General features: G+C 54.4%; 7 protein-coding genes across 7 annotated transcripts; 6 read left to right on the top strand and 1 right to left on the bottom strand.

Moving 5' to 3' along the window:
* Window positions 1-39: 39 nt before the first annotated feature.
* B0T15DRAFT_495435 (uncharacterized protein) lies at window positions 40-2,020 on the top strand (the record flags this gene model as incomplete). Its single annotated transcript, XM_062867096.1, has 5 exons — window positions 40-293; window positions 515-932; window positions 1,005-1,142; window positions 1,210-1,257; window positions 1,667-2,020. The coding sequence occupies 5 exons, from the start codon at window positions 40-42 to the stop codon at window positions 2,018-2,020; spliced, it is 1,212 nt and encodes a 403-aa protein (XP_062718642.1).
* Window positions 2,021-2,094: 74 nt separating this feature from the next.
* On the bottom strand, window positions 2,095-5,314 carry B0T15DRAFT_258090 (glycoside hydrolase family 31 protein). The gene has a single exon (XM_062863279.1). The coding sequence runs from the start codon at window positions 4,860-4,862 to the stop codon at window positions 2,295-2,297; it is 2,568 nt and encodes an 855-aa protein (XP_062718643.1). The 5' UTR covers window positions 4,863-5,314; the 3' UTR covers window positions 2,095-2,294.
* Window positions 5,315-5,853: 539 nt separating this feature from the next.
* Window positions 5,854-7,872, top strand: B0T15DRAFT_401011 (allantoate permease; the record flags this gene model as incomplete). The annotated part of the gene is made up of 5 exons (XM_062865085.1): window positions 5,854-6,113; window positions 6,194-6,593; window positions 6,694-6,809; window positions 6,905-7,090; window positions 7,167-7,872. 5 exons carry the CDS (start codon window positions 5,854-5,856, stop codon window positions 7,870-7,872), a joined length of 1,668 nt encoding a protein of 555 aa, XP_062718644.1.
* Window positions 7,873-8,666: 794 nt separating this feature from the next.
* Window positions 8,667-9,810, top strand: B0T15DRAFT_437868 (uncharacterized protein; the record flags this gene model as incomplete). Its single annotated transcript, XM_062865859.1, has 2 exons — window positions 8,667-8,830; window positions 8,887-9,810. The coding sequence occupies exons 1-2, from the start codon at window positions 8,789-8,791 to the stop codon at window positions 9,808-9,810; spliced, it is 966 nt and encodes a 321-aa protein (XP_062718645.1). The 5' UTR covers window positions 8,667-8,788.
* Window positions 9,811-12,288: 2,478 nt separating this feature from the next.
* On the top strand, window positions 12,289-12,916 carry B0T15DRAFT_559287 (uncharacterized protein; the record flags this gene model as incomplete). Its single annotated transcript, XM_062870502.1, has 2 exons — window positions 12,289-12,826; window positions 12,892-12,916. Exons 1-2 carry the CDS (start codon window positions 12,330-12,332, stop codon window positions 12,914-12,916), a joined length of 522 nt encoding a protein of 173 aa, XP_062718646.1. The 5' UTR covers window positions 12,289-12,329.
* Window positions 12,917-13,199: 283 nt separating this feature from the next.
* On the top strand, window positions 13,200-13,559 carry B0T15DRAFT_495440 (uncharacterized protein; the record flags this gene model as incomplete). Its single annotated transcript, XM_062867097.1, has 2 exons — window positions 13,200-13,293; window positions 13,384-13,559. 2 exons carry the CDS (start codon window positions 13,200-13,202, stop codon window positions 13,557-13,559), a joined length of 270 nt encoding a protein of 89 aa, XP_062718647.1.
* A 988-nt stretch (window positions 13,560-14,547) lies between these two features.
* Window positions 14,548-16,611, top strand: B0T15DRAFT_576331 (uncharacterized protein; the record flags this gene model as incomplete). The annotated part of the gene is made up of 6 exons (XM_062871027.1): window positions 14,548-15,014; window positions 15,128-15,427; window positions 15,496-15,812; window positions 15,912-15,940; window positions 16,235-16,436; window positions 16,477-16,611. The coding sequence occupies exons 1-6, from the start codon at window positions 14,666-14,668 to the stop codon at window positions 16,609-16,611; spliced, it is 1,332 nt and encodes a 443-aa protein (XP_062718648.1). The 5' UTR covers window positions 14,548-14,665.
* Between the last annotated feature and the right edge of the window lie 1,725 nt (window positions 16,612-18,336).

Below are 18,336 nucleotides of genomic sequence, written 5' to 3' on the forward strand. Positions count from 1 at the left end.
CGCTGTGCTGGAGCTGCGACATTGGCAACCGCAGTTCCGATGAGGAACGGTCGGCAAAGCACAAACGCAGGCAGGGCAACGCACGGAGGCACAGCGGAAGAACGGCCAGGTGTTTGCAGCCAGGGTAGCGCGGGCAAGGCGTTTGCGGCCGGTGGTGCGCTCCCAGTATCTGTTCAGCTCCACCTAGGTCTCCTCTTCGGCGAGGGCGTCGTCGACCTTTGGGATGTCTCCGAGCCTGAGTATTGCGAGTACCCGGCTTGGAAGAATGGCAGTACCCAGATGAAGAAGCCCCAGTTGGCTCACAGTGGTACAGATTACCTTACAGAGAACACAGTGTCAATCGGCACGGAAAAAGCACCCGTCCAACAGAAGTTTCCGTCTCTTTGCGCAAGCTTTCCCTGTTGTTTGAATTCTGGCCCCGCGCTCTTCCAAAGACAAAAGATGAAAAGGAAATGCCGAGCAGAATACAAGACAACCAGTCAAACGAATCGACAAGGCTACTTGGTGACTCTAGTTCCGATGCTGGCGATCTCAACGTTCAGGTCCTCTCGCCACGCCTGCCGAAGGTTACCCATCAAGCCCGTCCCACCGCCTGGCGCACCATCCTCTCCGCTGCGGCGGTTCTACTCATACTCAATATCGGGAGCCACATCACCCTCGTCCCCCAGACAGCCATCCTCCAAGATATTGTATGCGCCAAATACTATGCCCATCGCGCACCACTATTAGGACATCCTCGAGCCGACGAGTGCAAGGTCGAGCCCGTCCAAAGCGAAGTCGCCTACCTCAACGCCTGGAAAGACGTTGTTGAAGCTGTCCCAGCTACGGTCCTGGCCGTGCCGTATGGTAGGCTTGCGGACCGCATCGGGCGCAAGAAGGTCCTCCTGCTCGCCATCGCAGGTTGCCTCCTGAACGATGTCTGGACAAGGATCGTCTGTGAGCTTTTCGCCTTGCTCAGCCTGCACCCAGCCTTACTGCTGTAGTTCTTAACTCCCGCATTGCAGACTGGTTTTCCGACCCTTTTCCCGCTGCGAGCTGTGTGGTTTGGCGGCCTGTGGCAGCTCATCGGCGCCGGGGCCGCTACGTTCTCTTCCGTTTCGTTTGTTCTGGTCGCCGATGTCTGCCCGGCTGAGCAAAGGTACGTACGTATGATACCCAACTGTGAACCCAGATGAGATGTCAAGATAGATCCTGACGGCCTTTGCGCAGATCCAGGCCGCCACTTCGTGCCGCGCCTCGTATTTGTTCCGGTTGGCGGTGCGTTGACATCTATAAATCCATGGATACCCATGACCATTGGGTTGGTCGCCATGACCGCGGGCCTCTTGGTCGCCGTGGTCTTTGTGCCAGAGACTTTGTCGCCATCCTTCCCGGAACCACTGCCCAGTGGAGACGCCCGAGCCCAAGTCGACTCTGGTACCAAGACGGAGACACAGAACAGTTTATGAGTAAGTTGGGAAGCATTTGTCAGACTCTGTGGCTGGATCCCGGGAAATGCCAGGGTGCTTTTCGTTCTCTCGAGCTTCCTGCTTCTCCACCTGGCGGAGCAAGCAGGCACGTTGATACTGCAGTACGTTGCAAAGCGCTTGGGATGGACGATAGCCAAAGCGAGTGGCCTGGAAGGGAGTATCTGGCTCAACCAACGCATGCTAACAAACTTGACTAGGCGTCCTTCATCACCTCAGTTGGCGCTGCCACCAATCTTGCGGTTCTTACATTCCTCATACCCGCTCTGTCAAGCTTCTTTGTAGGACGACTGGACCTGCACGAAATGTTCAAAGACAAGCTCATCGCGCAGCTTAGTGGCTTGTTCCTCGTCCTTGGCTCTATCACTGCTGCCTTCCGCTGGGGCATGCCCTTGGGAGAGCGCTGGATGGGAGCTCCATTCCTCATCGCAGCAGCTTGCTTTATGCTTGCCCTTGTCGCCGTCTCGGGAGCTGCAGTCTTGCCCGGCAAGCATGATGCTGAAGAGGACCACGAGAGAAGAGGCGAAGTTGATGGTGAACACCAAGCCACCTAAAACGGAACCATCCACATTGTATCTGATGATGGGTGATAGGACCCCCACCTGAAGACCGGCCTAGCTAGCCTCTGGCGTGAAGTTGTGAATGACACAGATAACGGTCTTATAAGTCCAGACGCAATTCTTAATCCACCCCTGGTCACTTACGCGAGGATGAGGTCGTTCCTTCCACTCACGATTCGACATCCACATTGCAGCGTTTTCACTTCGATCTAATCACATTCGTGGGGCTCGTAATTTTCCCAATCCCAGAGTCATCCACCCAAGAACGTCACTTCAGTTCAAACCGATTTCGCCCCTGTGCATCAAACCCAAGTTCGACGACATCCCTCCCATCCTCGGCTACCACCTTGCGCATATCGCCGGGCGGCAAGATAACAACGAGCGTCTTCCAAGGCGCTTCAAAGCCCGACGACTCATCCCTCGTGAACCTCGCCTTGATCTCTCCAGCCGCGCCTGTGGCCGTGTACGCGATGGTGTACGACGAGATCCTGTTCTTTCCAACGGCTGACACTCCGTCATCCTCATACCAGGTCGTTTCATGCCACTGGCCGTTCTTGGACGGGCCCTTCGGCGGGAAGATCTCGACGCCACGGTAATCATCCTGCGGCAGATCCGCCACATTCTCCTTCTCGCCGGGCGACAGGACCTGCACGTCGCGGCCGACGGGGATGGCCGCACCCACACGCGCCAGCACGGGGATCCCCGCGCCGTGCCACTCGGCGTCGATGTCCACCCACTGGCCCGAGGCGAGGTACTGGAACGGCGCATTCGTGTTCATGAACCCCTCGTCGTGCTCGGCATCGGCCGCCTTGGGAAGATACACGCGACCTTTGGATACGCCCGGCTCGTACACGCCGCCAACAAGCATCGCATCGCCGAACCAGTACTGCATCTCGCCGTCCATGATCTCGGGCGTCCACACCTCTGGATCCGACTCGTACCCCCAGCCGGTCCATCGCTGCGGCGGGGTGGCGCAGCGGTGGCTCTCGAGCATGAGCGAGTAGATGTAGGGGATCAGCGCGTAGCGGCGCTTGATGGTCCTGCGCACGAGGTGGGTGATGGACGGGTACATCCAGGGCTCGATGACGTCGCCGACCGAGTTGTCGCCGCTGGCCGTCTTGAAGCAGTTGATGGCGAAGCGCGGCGAGTGGATGCCCAGCTGCACCCACCGCAGCAGCAGCTCGGGCGACGGCTGCTCGCCCTCGAAGCCGCCGATGTCGTGGCCGTAGCACTGCATGAGGCACATGCCCGCATTGAGCGACAACGCGTTGGCCCCCTTCATCCCCGGCCAGCTGGTCACGTTGTCGCCGCTCCACGTGCTGGCCGCATACCGCATCGTTCCCGCCGTCGCGCTGCGGGTGAGCACGAAGGGCCGAACGTCTGGATGGACTTCGACGAGGGCGTCGTGCGACGCTTTCCCGTGGAGCTCGGTGTGGATGTTGCGGCCCCAGACGCCGACCTGAGGCGTCTTCTCGGCCCCAGACGGGATAGAAAGCCCAGGGAGGTCCAGCGCGCATTTCCAGTCATCGTGCGTGATGACGTACTCGTTGTTGTCGTTCCACATGCAGTCAATCCCCTGCTGGGCCAGCTCCTTGACGCCGTTGTACCACCAGTCGAACCCGGCCTTGGACGTGAAGTCGATGTGGCCGCCCGGTGCGCTCTCGCCGCCGCCCGCGCTCCAGAGCTTGGTCACGGCCGTCTCGCCCGTGCGCGGGTCGGTGAAGAGGGCGCCGGCGGCCTTGAGCTTCTCATATTCCGGATGGCTGCCGATCACGTATGGCTTGATGTTGGCGATCAGGCGGATGCCCTGCCTGTGCATCTCCCGAATCCAGCCCTCCGGGTCCGGAAACCGGTGGCGGTTCCACGTGAACACGTTGCGCGTCTTGGGCGGCACCGCCGAGACAGTGTAGCCCGAGGACATCTGGTGGGCCGAGCAGGGAATGTCGAACTCCTTGAACTTCCTGGCGAGCTCCAGCAGGGCCTCGCTCGCCGGGGGGTCGTCGAGCATCGAGTATTTCATGCCGCCCGAGAGATAGCCGAACGCCCAGCGGGGCACGAGCAAGGGGTACCCGGCCAGGTCGGCGTAGGTTTGCACGATATCCTTCAGCGTCTTGCCCACGATGATGTACTCCTCCAGGCCGCCGTAGTCGTGACGGTAGACCTTGAAGGGCCCCCACATGCCGTCCATCTCGGATCCGATCGAGTACTGACCGCGACCCTGGCTGGTCGAGAAGGTCGCCACGCAGCCGTCAGGGGTGACGTTGATGAGGAGCGGGATGTTCTTGTACAGGGGATCGGTGCGGTAGACATCGTACCCGAAGCTGTCTGTTGCCGAGAGCTCGAAACGGCGGCCCGCGAGGTTCATTGGCGCCGCCTTCTCGCCCAGGCCGACGTACAGTGTCTTGCGGTTGTAACGCGTGTAGCGGGCGACCCCGTCCCCGTCCACGACGTAACCCCGGTTCGGCACGTCTTGAAGAATGGGGAACTTCTGGCCCTCGATCGAGATGGACACCAGCGGGGTTTCGCCGGCGAAGTCGAGATCGGCTGTTACGTAGCCGATCTGGATCTTCTTGCTCTTGTCTGTCGAAGTTACGGTTGCCTGGACGCCGTCCAGCTTCGACTCCATCCGCGGCACGCTAGGGTAAGGTGGGACGGGGTGCGTCGCGGACTTGAAGGTCGTCCGGAAGACATTTGGACGGACGGTCTCAAAGGAGAACTCGAACGGCGGAGAGGAGTCGGAAGAGGAGCTGAGCCTCAGTGATGGCAAGACACCGTCATCGTTCTGACCCGGGCTGAGGGCCCAGGAGGACGGGATGTGTTCTCTTTGTGGGGGCATTTTGGAGTTGGACTTATGAGAGGAATGGTCTGAAAGACAGGACGGTGGAATAACAGGTCTCTGCGGAAAGAGACTCAAGACCGCCAAGGAGTGAGAAGTGACGAAGGGTATGGGGAGATGGAATGTTCAACTTCCCTCATGAAGCTCGACAATATAGCCAAGGGCGGCTGTTCTTTTTATTTGGAGACGACCATAGCTACCCCACGCCGATAGCCTGACACACGTGTCGCGAGACCGGAGCGGACCTGCAGGCCGCTTTCAACCGCTTGTCAAAGGCTCAAAGCTGTACTCCATGGCCCCATTCGACCGACAATAGAAAGCCGATGGAGCTGACATGGGATGTTGCTCGGTCAATTGGAGCCATCAACACGGCAAGCTCCACGGAATAGGACCCCAAAACCACGACTGAATATTGTCTTCGTTGGAGAACCGCGGGGGAAGCGGTGGGCCAAGACGTCTAGACTCTAGGCCCATTCCCAAATCGGCAGGAATCCAGGATCATGGCTCGGAGAAAGCCACCGAAGTCCGGCCCGTGCTAGCGCTCGTTAGGCCTCGCCAAGGCTTGCCAACCCCCTTTCCACCGTATAACCTCGGTGATTGACTACATCGTATCGGAGAAATCACAACGATGTCCGATTCTGGACTGATTCGGCAATTGTCCCCGGTACACTAGTGTACCCATCAACTCGTTGGGAGCCCCTTGTTCCCCCGGCCTCCTCTCCGCATCATGTGGCAGGTGGAGCGTCATCCCCATGGGGTATACGGTTGAGTTGCACGCCAACCGTGCGCTCGGGTCATGCATGATTTTCCGGGGAAGATTTTCAAGGAACATGTTCGTGTTATAAAGTAACGTTGGATACCGCCGAGTGGACTCCGGGACGATCTCGATTCTCACGTTCTCAATTCTGTCTCCTCGTTTGTCCTCTCAGACATTGACTTTGTTGTGTCATTGTTCGGTTGAACTCGGTGTCTGGTCCTCCCAGATCCAAACATGGCGGACAGCAAAGAAAGAAACGACAACGCCCCAGAAGCCATCCGCGTCGAGGAGGCCAGGGACGTCGAGGCCAACAAGCTCGCGGCTGACACGGATCGTGTCGAGGCCGCTCCGGATCGGGCACGAGGAGTCTATCCCAAGGGCCTGGACAAGGCAGCCGAGATTCTGAAGCAAGCCGACCATGAGGTTGTCGTCACGGTTGGCGAAAGCCGACGCGTGGTGAAGTTGGTCGACTGGAGGATCCTGCCCATCCTGCTGTAAGTTAATCATTGTGACCGGCCCTTCTAGGTGTCTTGACAGGAACAAAATGCTGACAGGGCCTTGCTTCTCATACTAGGTTCATCTACTGCCTGCAGTCCCTGGACAAAAACACGCTCTCGTACGCTTCAGTCTTCGGCCTCATTACCGACACCGGCCTCAAGGGCGACGAGTATTCGTGGCTCGGCTCGGTGGTGTACGTCGCTCAGCTGGTGTTTCAGCCACTGGTCGCATACATCCTCGTCAAGTTCCCAATCGGCAAGTTCCTGGCCTTCATGGTCTTCTGCTGGGGGGCTATCCTCTGTGGCATGGTCGCTGCCCACAATTTCACCGGGCTGCTCGTGTCGAGACTCTTCCTCGGTATCTTTGAAGCGGCAGTGGCTCCTACCTTTGTTGCCATTATTCAGATGTGGTACAGACGTCGAGAACAGACAACGCGCAACGCGGCATGGTACTCCATGTTAGGTATTGTCAATATGGTAAGAGACACACCCCGTCAGTCATCAGTAGTGCTGGCAAAGCAACCCGTTGTTGGCAAACCCCATGCAGCCTGCTGACAGTCCAATCATCACCTCACAGCTTGGTAGTTTGCTGAGCTATGGTCTTGGCCACATCGACTCCGGCGTTCTCAAGTCTTACCAGATCATCTTCCTGTTCTGCGGGTGCCTTACGGTGACTTGGTCCATTGTCACTCTGTAAGTTATTTGAGTTACTTCCTATGCGCGTCTCTGAGGAAGACTGTTGTGTCGATTGGAGGGACAATATGCTGACCCTTATCGGCGCGGTTCAGTCTCTTCATGCCTGACTCGCCTATGACGGCCAAGTTCCTGAAGGGCGACGACAAGCTGATCGCAATCGAACGCCTGCGAATGAACCAGCAGGGTATCGGCTCTGGGGTCTGGAAGTGGGCCCATGTATGGGAGGCCATGCTTGACCCGAAGACCTGGCTCTGGTTCTCGATGATGTTTGTCATCTCGTAAGTTCAAGCTGTCGCCCCGACCACCGACCCAGGGATACATGATCTCACCGCTAATGCACACAAACTACTACAGTATCCCCAGCGGCGGCATCTCGACGTTCGGACCCCTGATTATCCAGTCATTCGGCTTCGACAGCTTCACGACGATTCTGTTCAACATCCCCTTCGGAGCCGTGCAGATGATCGCCACGCTCGGCGGCGCCTGGCTCTCAGACAAGATCCGGATGAAGGCGCCCGTGCTCATGCTCCTCTGCCTCGGCCCAATCGCCGGCTGCGCCATCCTGCTGGCCGTGGGGCGCGCCACCAGCGACCGCGCGGTGCTCCTCGTCGGCTACTACATCATCTCCATCTACCCGGGCATCTCGCCGCTCATCTACTCGTGGTCGGGCCAGAACACGGGCGGCGACACCAAGCGCAAGGTGACGACGGCCATGCTGTTCATCGGCTCCAACGCCGGCAACATCGTCGGCCCGCTGCTGTTCCGTACCGACGAGAAGCCCCACTACACGCGCGGCCTGACCGCCAACCTGGTGCTGTTCGTCCTGCTGGCCGTGTTGGTGGGGCTGGGCATGCTCCTGATCAAGTACCTGAACGTCAAGCACGCCAAGGCCCGCGTGGCGCTGGGCAAGCCCGAGAAGATTGTTGACCTGAGCATGGTGGACAACCGGGAGACGGCTAATGACGATGATGTGCTCAACCAAGGCGCGGATAATGTGGGCGACCGCGGCTTCGAGGATCTGACGGACCTCAAGAACGAGGATTTCATCTATGTGTATTAGGGAGACATGCATGATTTGTGGGGATTCCTTGATAGGTCGGCATTGACATTGTACGTACGATAGTACAATATACGTATCAGTTGTGGTCGATTTGCCTTGTCCACTTTGAGCGCCAAGTTAGAACAACAACTTAATGTCGTCAGAAATGGTATGGTTAAAGATCTGACCCAGATGGTAGAGACCCGTCCGCATCGCGAATTGCCCCTTACTCGCTATAAATAATCACCCAGCTGAACCCCAATCTTCCCAGCAGCCTCCCGAATACGTGCCTCCTCCCACGGCACAGGCTCATCCGGCAAGACAAACCCGTCAAAGGGAGACACAGCAGTCTGAATCAACTTCTTGATGCCCCGTCCGTTTGTGAAGGAGATGTCGCGCACATAGCGGCCAAACGATGTCTCGGTCCGAGCGTTACCCCGGGCCCGGGATGAGCTGTCCGCTCAAACTGCGTCCGGGGTAGATATCGGCTTTTCCGCTTAAAGCGCTTCTGGAGTAACGGTCGGCTTTCCGCCAAAAGTGCGTCGCAGAATCACTCTCGCAAACTATCCGAGCGACCGAATCTGGGCTCAGGGGGGTCGGAACGGAAAGTGAATCGGGCTTCTGCGCTATCGTCCCAGAGCCGCCTTGGCCGATGTTGTGTAACAGAACTGCCAACAACGCCCAAGTACTCAATACGTAGGTACCTAATTATCATTCGGCTCTGCAGGTATCTGGTACATCACTCCAGATCTCCCCAAACTCCATTAACTCCGCTGCATGAAAGAAATGGAGACAAACATCTTGAACCTTGATTCGAGCGCTCCGTTCCGTCTCCCTTCAGTCTATAAGTTAACACAGTTGCATCGCGCGGCTTGGTGGCACATTCTCCTACCTCCATTCCTACCCTAGCATCTTTACATCTGGGAGGAAGTCAATCATGGCCCCGTCAAAGCTATTCGAGAAGATAGCCATCGTTGGCGTAAGTTCAAGTTATTCTCGCTGTGTTTCCTGCCGATTCTAATGGTTAGTAATAAGGCCACTGGGCACATCGGCCAGATCTTTGTGTCAGAGCTTCTCAAGACCGGCAAGCACACTATCACTGCCTTGACTCGTGCCGAGAGCAAGGGCACTCCGCCAGAGAGTGTCAAGCGCGTCCAGGTCAACTACAATGACCAAGAAACACTGGTTGCGGCTCTCCGTGGGCAAGACTTCCTCATCATTACCCTCGCTGTGAGAGCACCTCCAGACACCCACAGAAAGCTCGTCAGGGCAGCGGCCGCAACGGGCGTCCCGTACGTCATGCCCAGCTTCTACGGCAGCGACATTCGCAACCCTAAGCTGGCCAGCGAAGCCTTCGGCGCCGTCATCAAGGCGCAACTCGACGAGATGGAGAGCCTCGGCCTGTCGTATGTCTCACTGGCGTGCGGCACCTGGTATGAGTGGAGCCTGGCTCTAGGCGACGCATGGTTTGGCTTCCAGATTAAGGACCGCAAGGTGACTTTCTTCGACGACGGCAAGACGATTGTCAACGTGAGCACCTGGGAGATGTGCGGTCGTGCTGTGGCCGCGTTGCTCAGCTTGCCCGAGAGTGGCGCGTCCCCCTCCCTGTCGGACTGGAAGAACGAGCCCGTGTACATCAGGAGCTTCCAGGTGAGCCAGCGCGACATCCTCGATAGCCTCCACAGGGTTCTTAACACCACGGACGAGGATTGGGTCATCTCGTATGAGCCAGCCGGCAAGCGGGCCCAGGATGGACTGGAAGAGTTCTCCAAGGGCATCATCACCGGCATGGCCAAGAACATGTATGCGAAACTCTTCATCCGCAGTAAGGCAGGCGAGTTAGACTACGCAGAGGGCTTGGCCAACGAAGTGCTCGGCCTGCCAGAAGAGAGTCTGGATGGAGCCACCAAGAGGGCTGTGGAGATGGTGGAGAGCGGCTGGAATCCGCTTACCGGTTGATTCAGCTGTAGCCTGTATCTATGTTGAGTTACACGTCGAATCCGCTCCCATCTCAGAGCTTGTCGTGCCAGGTTAGAAAATTGAACCGCCACCGCCGTCAGATAAAAGGTGTATTGAGAGCGCCCATCTCTTTTCTGCTGTCTCTTCTTTCTAGACTTTCGTGTTGCTGGTATGGTTCAAAGACTATTCATGAGAAGCACGACAACACAGGTGGTGATGAAATCGGCGGTGTTGAGTGCAACTACTGAAGATGAAGATACTGTCTTTAGGTCTGTAGCATGCAGGTGGGGCTGTCCGAGAATGGAAAGATGGGTACCTAGTACACTAACCGGGCACCCACTCTCACACTATTCAGCGCAAAATCTTGACTTTCGCACAACTGCAATTGATGACTCAGCGAGCACGGACCAGCGCCTCAGCCGAGTTTTGCCGGCCGAGAACCCGTTCGCGTTCCCGGAGTGGGGCCGGCTCCGTAACGACTGCAAACGGCGCCGGCGACGGAGGCCGGAAGGCGTCGCCCATTCTACTTGGTTCACACCCCGATCAAGTCCCTCAGCTCGCACCCCGCGCGCATTCGCGATGGCGGTGCATTTTCGGCGCCAGGATCCCGTTCCCGGTTCGGGGACGCGAACCAACTACGTCCAACCCTCGAGGCTTGGTGCTGGCCTTGCTTGGCCTTGCTGGCCTGGCTCGGTCATGCTGTCGTGACCTCCCTCCTCTCTCCCCCTAAACCCCAGAGCTCCCTTCCTCTTCACCTTCTCGTCGTTCTTCCTACTCCCAACGCACTTCTTAACTTACTATGACAGTACAACGACAGTCGCGCTTCTCCGGGGCGAACTAGGAAAGCGTTAATACGCTCCTCCAGGCTTATATAGTCAGTGCGATCGAGGAGGGTGGTAATGAGAAACCCTTTGTTGCTCCGGATACGAAGGCGGAGCGCGATAGAATATAGGAAGCTTAGACCGAGTATGTCTTCTCCCCCTCCTGCTCTAGGCTTCCCTAACTTAAACCAAATCTCGATATAAAGCCTGGGGCAATATGCTAATTTGTTACTAATTTCCATTATTTTTCTAAAGTTTCTATGAACTTACTAGAAAGAAAGAAGGTGCAATAGATAGGTATAGCGTTCCCTAGATGTATATAGCTTACTATCGAGCCTTAAAACTGGTCTAACTAAGTGAAGCTATAGTAGTTTCGACTCCTGCTGCTTCTGGATAGACTTCGCCCGGGATCTATTAAATCTAAACGTTCTAGCACTAGTCCGGACGTTTCTATACTAATATATAGAAAGCTCCTATAAGGAATATATTGTGCTAGGGCTTAAGGAGCATACTATAGTCCGTACAGTCAACTCCGCTTATAGTATCATTGAGGTTTGGCGGAGGCTTGTCGCAGCGGCCGATTTTAACGTCCTCTGTATTAAGCGGGCTATGCTACGAAGGAATAATCAAGCCCTGAAGGCCAGCCGGCTTATGCTAAAGTAGGAGCAAGAAGGCGAGAAACGCAAAAGACCTACCTATTCTATTATCAGGGTATATAGGGTAGAAACGACTCTATCACTTCCCTCCCCTTATACAAAGCTTTATATAACCTTGTATTTCAATTAAGGATACATTTCCTATACCTCCTATCTTCCTATTCTATACTTTTACTATTTATATACTTTACTAAACTGCTGCCTAGCTAGTGGATTCTCTAGGAACTGACGCCAAAACTCCGGCTGGAGATCGGCTCGTCGTACGAGAAGGTCAAGGCAACAGCAGCAGACATTATCGTCATTCTTACAGCGCTATACCAGCGTGCTGATGATATACCCGCTACGCCACTTACAAGGGTGTCGGTTCACCATGCGGTGCTTCAACTAGGTACCGGCGGTTTCCGTCCAGGCTGCCTTGAAGATACCCTGTGCAAGCAGTTCACCATATCCATCGTGCGCGATCCCGATGATCCGACCCGGGTGAAGCCCATTGTCACATACAGGATTAATCGGAACAAGATCAAGGAGGCCGAGAAGACCGTCAAATACAGGAAGAACACATCGTGAGCAACTTCATCCATTAGCAGATAGGAGGCCAAGGACTGACGAGGTGTATCCCCTACCGCCTGTCAATAGCGTCGCCCACTCTACCGCTCTCGTGCCGTTTCCCCTCCTCGATTCGGCAAGCCTCGTGATCACCCGGGCGATACAGATGGACGCCTTGGACTTGGATGTCAGCTACAAATCACTCCGCGATCTTCTATAGCGTCTACGTCTTGGCAAAACCGGCCGTATCGATATCCCCTGGAAGGAGAACTTCCTTAACAAGCCTCTTTTCCCACTGAAATATGCAGACTTCTGGGCGATTTGGCGTCGGTGCCTCTATGTTATAGGCAGCCGGAAAGACATCCGCCCTTATTCTCTTCGCGTTGGTGCTAGAGCCCGGATGGATGGTACGTTGTTTTTCCGACATTTACCGCCGCTGGACGTCAATTGACACTTTTCTGCAGATAGCCTGTCAAGTGCCCTACGGAACTACATCATGGGCCATTCAGGACCTATCTTCGAAAATGACTACCAGACAGCTGTCGTAAGAACCAATCTCGCCGCAATAGCGTTTGGGCCGAAAGCGGTACGCCGGGATGAGACGCTCTTCAACGACCTCCGCAATATGACCCTTACACGGGACGAGGGCGCCCCTATCAAGGTGTCGGAAGCGCAGATCGCGAAGTTCCGGGAACGAAGGGATATCGCCAAGCTCTGCGACGAGATTCAGCATACAACCGACAAGCTTGAGAAGAGCAGACTTTGCGGCCAAATCAGCAGCATCCTCGAGACTTACAAAAGGCTGCAGCTCGAAGAGGATCGACAGGCCTACTTCAAGGAGGCGGACCGATTGCGTCTCCAGGGTGGTGAGCCGACCCCAACGCCCGGCGCGGGGGGCCCGGGGATAGCGGCTCCGGTGGCCGCCTGTCTATCGCGCTGGAGACCGCAGGATGGGGGCGAACTTCCAACGAACGACACAAGCGTATCAGAGCAGTATGTCGATGCGCAGCTGCTATACCTGTCGTCTACCGTACCTATAGCTCGTCAGCGTGCTCCAGAGGCAGCGGCAGCGGCACCCTCTAAGCCGCAAGGAACATCCTGCTGTTTCGCCTGCTTCAAAAGCTTTACAAACCGCACTAGCCTTATATAGCACTTCTAGGACATCCATCTTATGGACGGTACATTTGACAACCCTTTTGCATGTCCCGGGTACAGGCGCGCCGGGGCAGCAGATGTTGCCGTGTACGGCCCAGCACAGTGGTGCAATCACCTCGAGCATGCCCATGGCCTAATCCATACACCAAGATTCAATCGAGGTGCCAGCCACCGGGACTCGCTGTTGGCCTGCCTTCTATGCGAGGCACCTATGGCGTCTATGAGCACTCTCCTCGCCCACATGAACCGGACCGAGATTCCTCGGTATCGCAAGGGCCTTCCTGTCGCCTATGGCTCCTGCACTCGTAAGGGCCGAGTTGGCGTCGAGCCGATGAGCATCTGGGAATGGCTGACGCACGCTCGGGCCGTTCACAATTGGGCTCTTCCTCACGTAGCACCGTGCCCTCTCTGCGGACATCTCTATGCCCCAGGGCCTGGCCTCTGGAGACATTTCGCCACCCGGTACAGCGACAAGCTCGGAGAGCAATCAGAGAGCGCCGCGCGCCTGGCTTCGGCAATACCGGCAGGAGAGATGCAAGGCATCCATAAGTTTGAGGAGCTTCTCCGATAGAGCGTGGGAAAGCACCTGTTAGAACAGTCAGCGGCAGATGCTGCGGGACGAAAGCGCAGGGGGGACGGCGACATGGACGGCGAAACCACCGCTCCAGCCGCCAAGCGCACGAAGGTCGACGGCGACGGGGAGAGCCGTACCGCAGCCGCCAAATGCACGGAGGGCGACAGCGACGGAAAGTATCCCGCTCCAGCCGTCAAGCGCAAGAGGGCCGCCAGGCACAATATGGCGTACAAGAGGGAGCTCTCCCCCGTTGTGTTATACAATACCGGCAGCGACCTGTGTGAGGACGTAATTATCTGCGCATCGACTGTCGACGAGCAGCAACCGTGCCATCTGACGAAAAATCATATAGGCTCGAGTGCGGCCCTGGATCCTGATTTTCTTGGGCACGTCGACCCCGCCCTTCTCGCTCCGTGGCGCCCAGCCAGTGCCGCCTACCACACTGCCGCGGTATCCTCAGACCTTCAAACGCAAGAAGCGCTCAGGCGGCCGCGGCGACGCCGTGGCCGCTGCCATGGCTAAACGGCAGGACCTTGGGGTTTGGGTCCCATGGCTGGATGACAGGATGGTTAAAGAACTATGTATGCTTATTCATTTTGATGCCAACATTGCCAAATGACTGCCATGTCTTCTATGTGCCTTCCATTGCCAGTGAGATGCTCGGTTCTCCGGAGAAAGTAGAATACGGCGTTGGCTCGGTTTGGGAGGTATGGCACAGTCGCGTGGAGTTTACAGTACGTTGGTTAGATGATGCATTCAACGGACGTGATCGAGCAAAGCGACACAGATGAATAGTTAGATAAAACTGCTTTAAAATAGCTTGCTAGCTGTTTGTTGATCTATAACCCCTCGAAAACCATGGCTCGAGTCGCCCCCTTGGTGATACTCCCCTATTGTCTTCGTTTTCACCGCCGCTTAGGGATAGGGTTAACGAGTCCCTTATCTCGTTCCCGTCCCGATTTCGTGTTCCTGTTCCGGCAGCCCACCAAGTTGCAGCCAACCGCTAACACGAGCATATGGCGAAGAACCTCTAAAACTTCTTGGAATTGCCCTTTCGGATAAACAGAGTGTGTTCTACGTCTAGCATACTAGGAACGACCAAAATGTCCCTAGGCGCTGTACGGGTTCCTGTCGACTCCTTGGAGTTCCTATATCGAAGGCAGATCAGCTTCAAAGTGCGGGAAAGACTTGGGAGAGTGTTTAGAAATTTGTCCAAAGCAGGGGCCGCCGAGGTTCGCATACCCTGCACCGTGGACGAAGGGACGTTTGAGCAAATCATAGGGCGATTGGGGCTCTCCGCCGATCAGCTCCGTGGAACTCGGAGGAGGGGGCAGAGGGACTTGCCTCTTCTCACCGGAGTCACATTGTCGTGCCTCTACGGCGACTACCTTGTTGCGGCGGCCAAGGGCAATAAGGAGGCTTCGCTAATCGTTCATCTGTTCTCTGCGGATCGTAAGCTATAAGTTCCCACTCCTGAATTTGGCTGAAGGCTGACAATTCAGTGCTCGAACCATTGCTCGAGGTCATTTCTACGTTCACCTATGAGCTATAACAATCGGATGGAGAGCTGTACCAGAAGATCATAGAGAACTACTACCGCGATAGGGTCATATACGCACTCTGTATGGGCTCTCTCACGGGGCCTAAAGAGCGCAATATGAAGATGCTCCTAAGGCCCAAGAACCTGCCCATAGTCGAAGCCCTGAATAGCCTATTCAATATCCCAGCAATGATAGAGCAATTGCGCCTCGGCAACATCCACAAATGGCTTGCTTTATACATCGATAAGCAAATCATCAACTACCTCAACCATATATCCGTGGTTTGGAAGCAGGAGATATGCCAGGGCAAGAAGACGATCATCAGTCTCTCGACATTGATAGCATATATATCGTTCAATTCCGCATGCCTACGGTCTGTCCGGGAGACACAGATACTATCAGGCGCCTGTTCGACAACGGCATGCTATTTCCTCGCGTGACCGATTCCAGCGACAGAGATATACTGCGGCGAAATGTTCTTTCCCTCGATATGGTTATCCTGAGTTTCGAGACATTTCAGGAGAACATGTATTACGTTGGCTTGACAGCCAAGATTTTAATGCGGTATGTCGTTGACGAGCTGCCGCTATACAAGAGCAGCAGAAAGAGGAGTCCTACCATCTTCAAAGTCCTCTCCGGAAGTTGGACGGCCCCGGAGGTTGTACAAGTGGAGGCTGACGATGGCAAGATGACCGAGATTAAGGGGCCAGTATCGCCGTCTCTCGCATTCATATAGCTTTGTTTAGCTTGCTTGCGGCTCTTTCTATAGCTCCAGGATAGTCTCCCGCCCTGTAAAGACTGGCCATAGGACAGTTTCAGGGCCGACGTAAATTTGCAGTGCGTCGTATACGTCCTGCAACTGGCCTCCAAACTCGGATTTCGAACGTCCAAGATCCAGGCTGCCCTATCCTAGCCCTCGCACGCCGGCCCTAAGCCCTCCTCCTCCTCCTAGTAGGAAATACCGGACTAGAGAGGCGGCAGGCCTTTCATACGGACATTCTGGTATTTACAAGCGAATAGGTTCCTTCCTACGCTGGCTGCTATGCGGCGTCGTTAGCCCAACCCCGAATTCGTCTTACTCGATATAACGACGGCGTTCTTTAGAAAGTATACTGTTGTTCTAAAACATAGGTCGCAAGATACGCAGGCGGATGACAATATCGACGAGGAAATGGGTCTGGATGCCGAGAACGAGCAGGGAGACAGGGCCCCGATTGCCCCTCGTACTGCGGGGGACAAGATCAGGCCAAGATCCCGTTACTTTAGGTCAGCTGCAAAAGCGAGGCATAGGATGGCGGCTTCCGTGATTGCGAAGGCACCCCGACAAGACGTTGTAGGTATTCCACGACGTGAAGCAGCACGATCCGTCATAGGAAGATAGGTTATTAGAAAAGCCGCAGGCCGTGGCGGGGCAGCCTCCATCCCGAACCCTTTTGCCCAGTCTCTACCAGCTTCGCCGGGTCGCGAAGCGGCGCAGGGTGCTAAGGCAGCAGCTATTCGACCGATAGGCTCGTCAGCATCTGAGCCGTCGCACGAGGCGGCCGTCCAGCATATACAAAATCCCCGATCTGAATCCCTCGGCCTCTCAAGAGACAATTCGCAGGGCGAAGGCACCAGTTTTAGTCGCGAAGCTGCCCGTTCTATCTTCGTGGTGAAACCATCCATAATGAAACCACCCATGGTGAAATGGGATGACAGAGTTCAAGGCATCCATGATATCCTAACGCCCGTGCCGACGCCACCAAGCCGGTTACAGCCCACTACGACGAGACCAGATCGAGAATCCAGCCGCGCCACTGATGCTTCCACTCCGTCTCATCGACCCAGAGCCGCCCGCTTCGCTTTCCGTCCGGCCATACCACCTATTCGGGGTATGAACAAGCAAAAGGCCGAGCCAACACGATACTTAGGAAAACGGTCGCTTGAGGAGTCCGATATATTGACGATTCGACAAGAAAGGCCTGAGGAACCGGCTCTAAAAAGGTTTCGGCAGGCTCGCGCTGCCGAGGAGCCTACGTCGCCCAGCATACTCCCTGTCCCGTCAGATTTGCAAGATAAACACAATAGGATGGCCACGAGGAAGCGTAATGCTATGCTTTAGGATAGTCAAGTTACTTCAATATTGGTATATAGGATAGGGGAATACGGTAATCTTTTAGTATAGTCGCATCCTATAAATGCCCTAGTTCTCCCTATCTAATTAATACTAATAGACGGAGTCGAGAAAGACAGGGGCCTTTCGATATAGTCGTATCCCCTCCCAATCGAATTAATAACGAGGTTAGATCTTTCCTCTATCGAGGAAAAAGACAAGAAAGAAAAAGAAGAGGAGCAGTAATAGAAGCCGTTTGCTAGATAGTTTTTATATCTAATTCCTATATTAATTCCGACATTTAACGGAAGCTGCTATAAGTTATTTAGTCTAGTTAATATATTTACGTAAGTTCACTATATATAATATAAAGAGCTAGAGCTATATAAAGTAGATAGTAGAAAGACCGTAGTAAAGAATAGGCTTATATAGCTATATAGAAAGATAATAATAGCCCCTTTTTTTAAGTTCTCTTATAGCTCGTTACCTAGGCGGCCGGCTATCGCGGTAGGACGTAGGCACCCGGCCAACGCCGAGTATTAGCGAGCGGCTAAGCCTCGGCCGTTTTCTAGTGCATTTATACTACTACGGCTACCTAATATAGTCCCCTCCTACTTATAAAGGAGCAGGATTAACTTAATATATATATTGACGCCTATAGACTTGGGCCCTTCGCCCTATAGCAACTTAGGCTAATATAAGAAAGGAGGCTCGGTAATATTAGCTAGAGTTATATAAAGAAGAGAAATAGAAAGAAATAGTTACTATATAGTTATAAGTATAAGTAACTTTCTCTATAACGATATTCTTCTAAATTATAGGAGAGACTTATATAGTATTATTAACTAAGATCTAGATAGTATATTCATTTATATAACCTAAGTATAAATATTAGCCGGAATATATTTCTACTAATATCTATAACTAGTGCAATATAATACCATCTGTCCTTAAGTTATTGTAACTTTTATTTATATAGATAACTACTTATTAATAAGGTAATAGAATAAACCTACTAATGGAATTTACTATAATATTATAACGACCTAATAAATCTACCTAGCCTCCTAGACCCTTCTAGTAGTATATTAATAAAAAATAAATAAAAAGTAAAGAAAGAGACTAAGAACAAATTATATAT

Source organism: Chaetomium strumarium, assembly GCF_033439665.1.
Source record: "Chaetomium strumarium strain CBS 333.67 chromosome Unknown B0T15scaffold_6, whole genome shotgun sequence".
Classification (NCBI taxonomy): domain Eukaryota; kingdom Fungi; phylum Ascomycota; class Sordariomycetes; order Sordariales; family Chaetomiaceae; genus Chaetomium; species Chaetomium strumarium.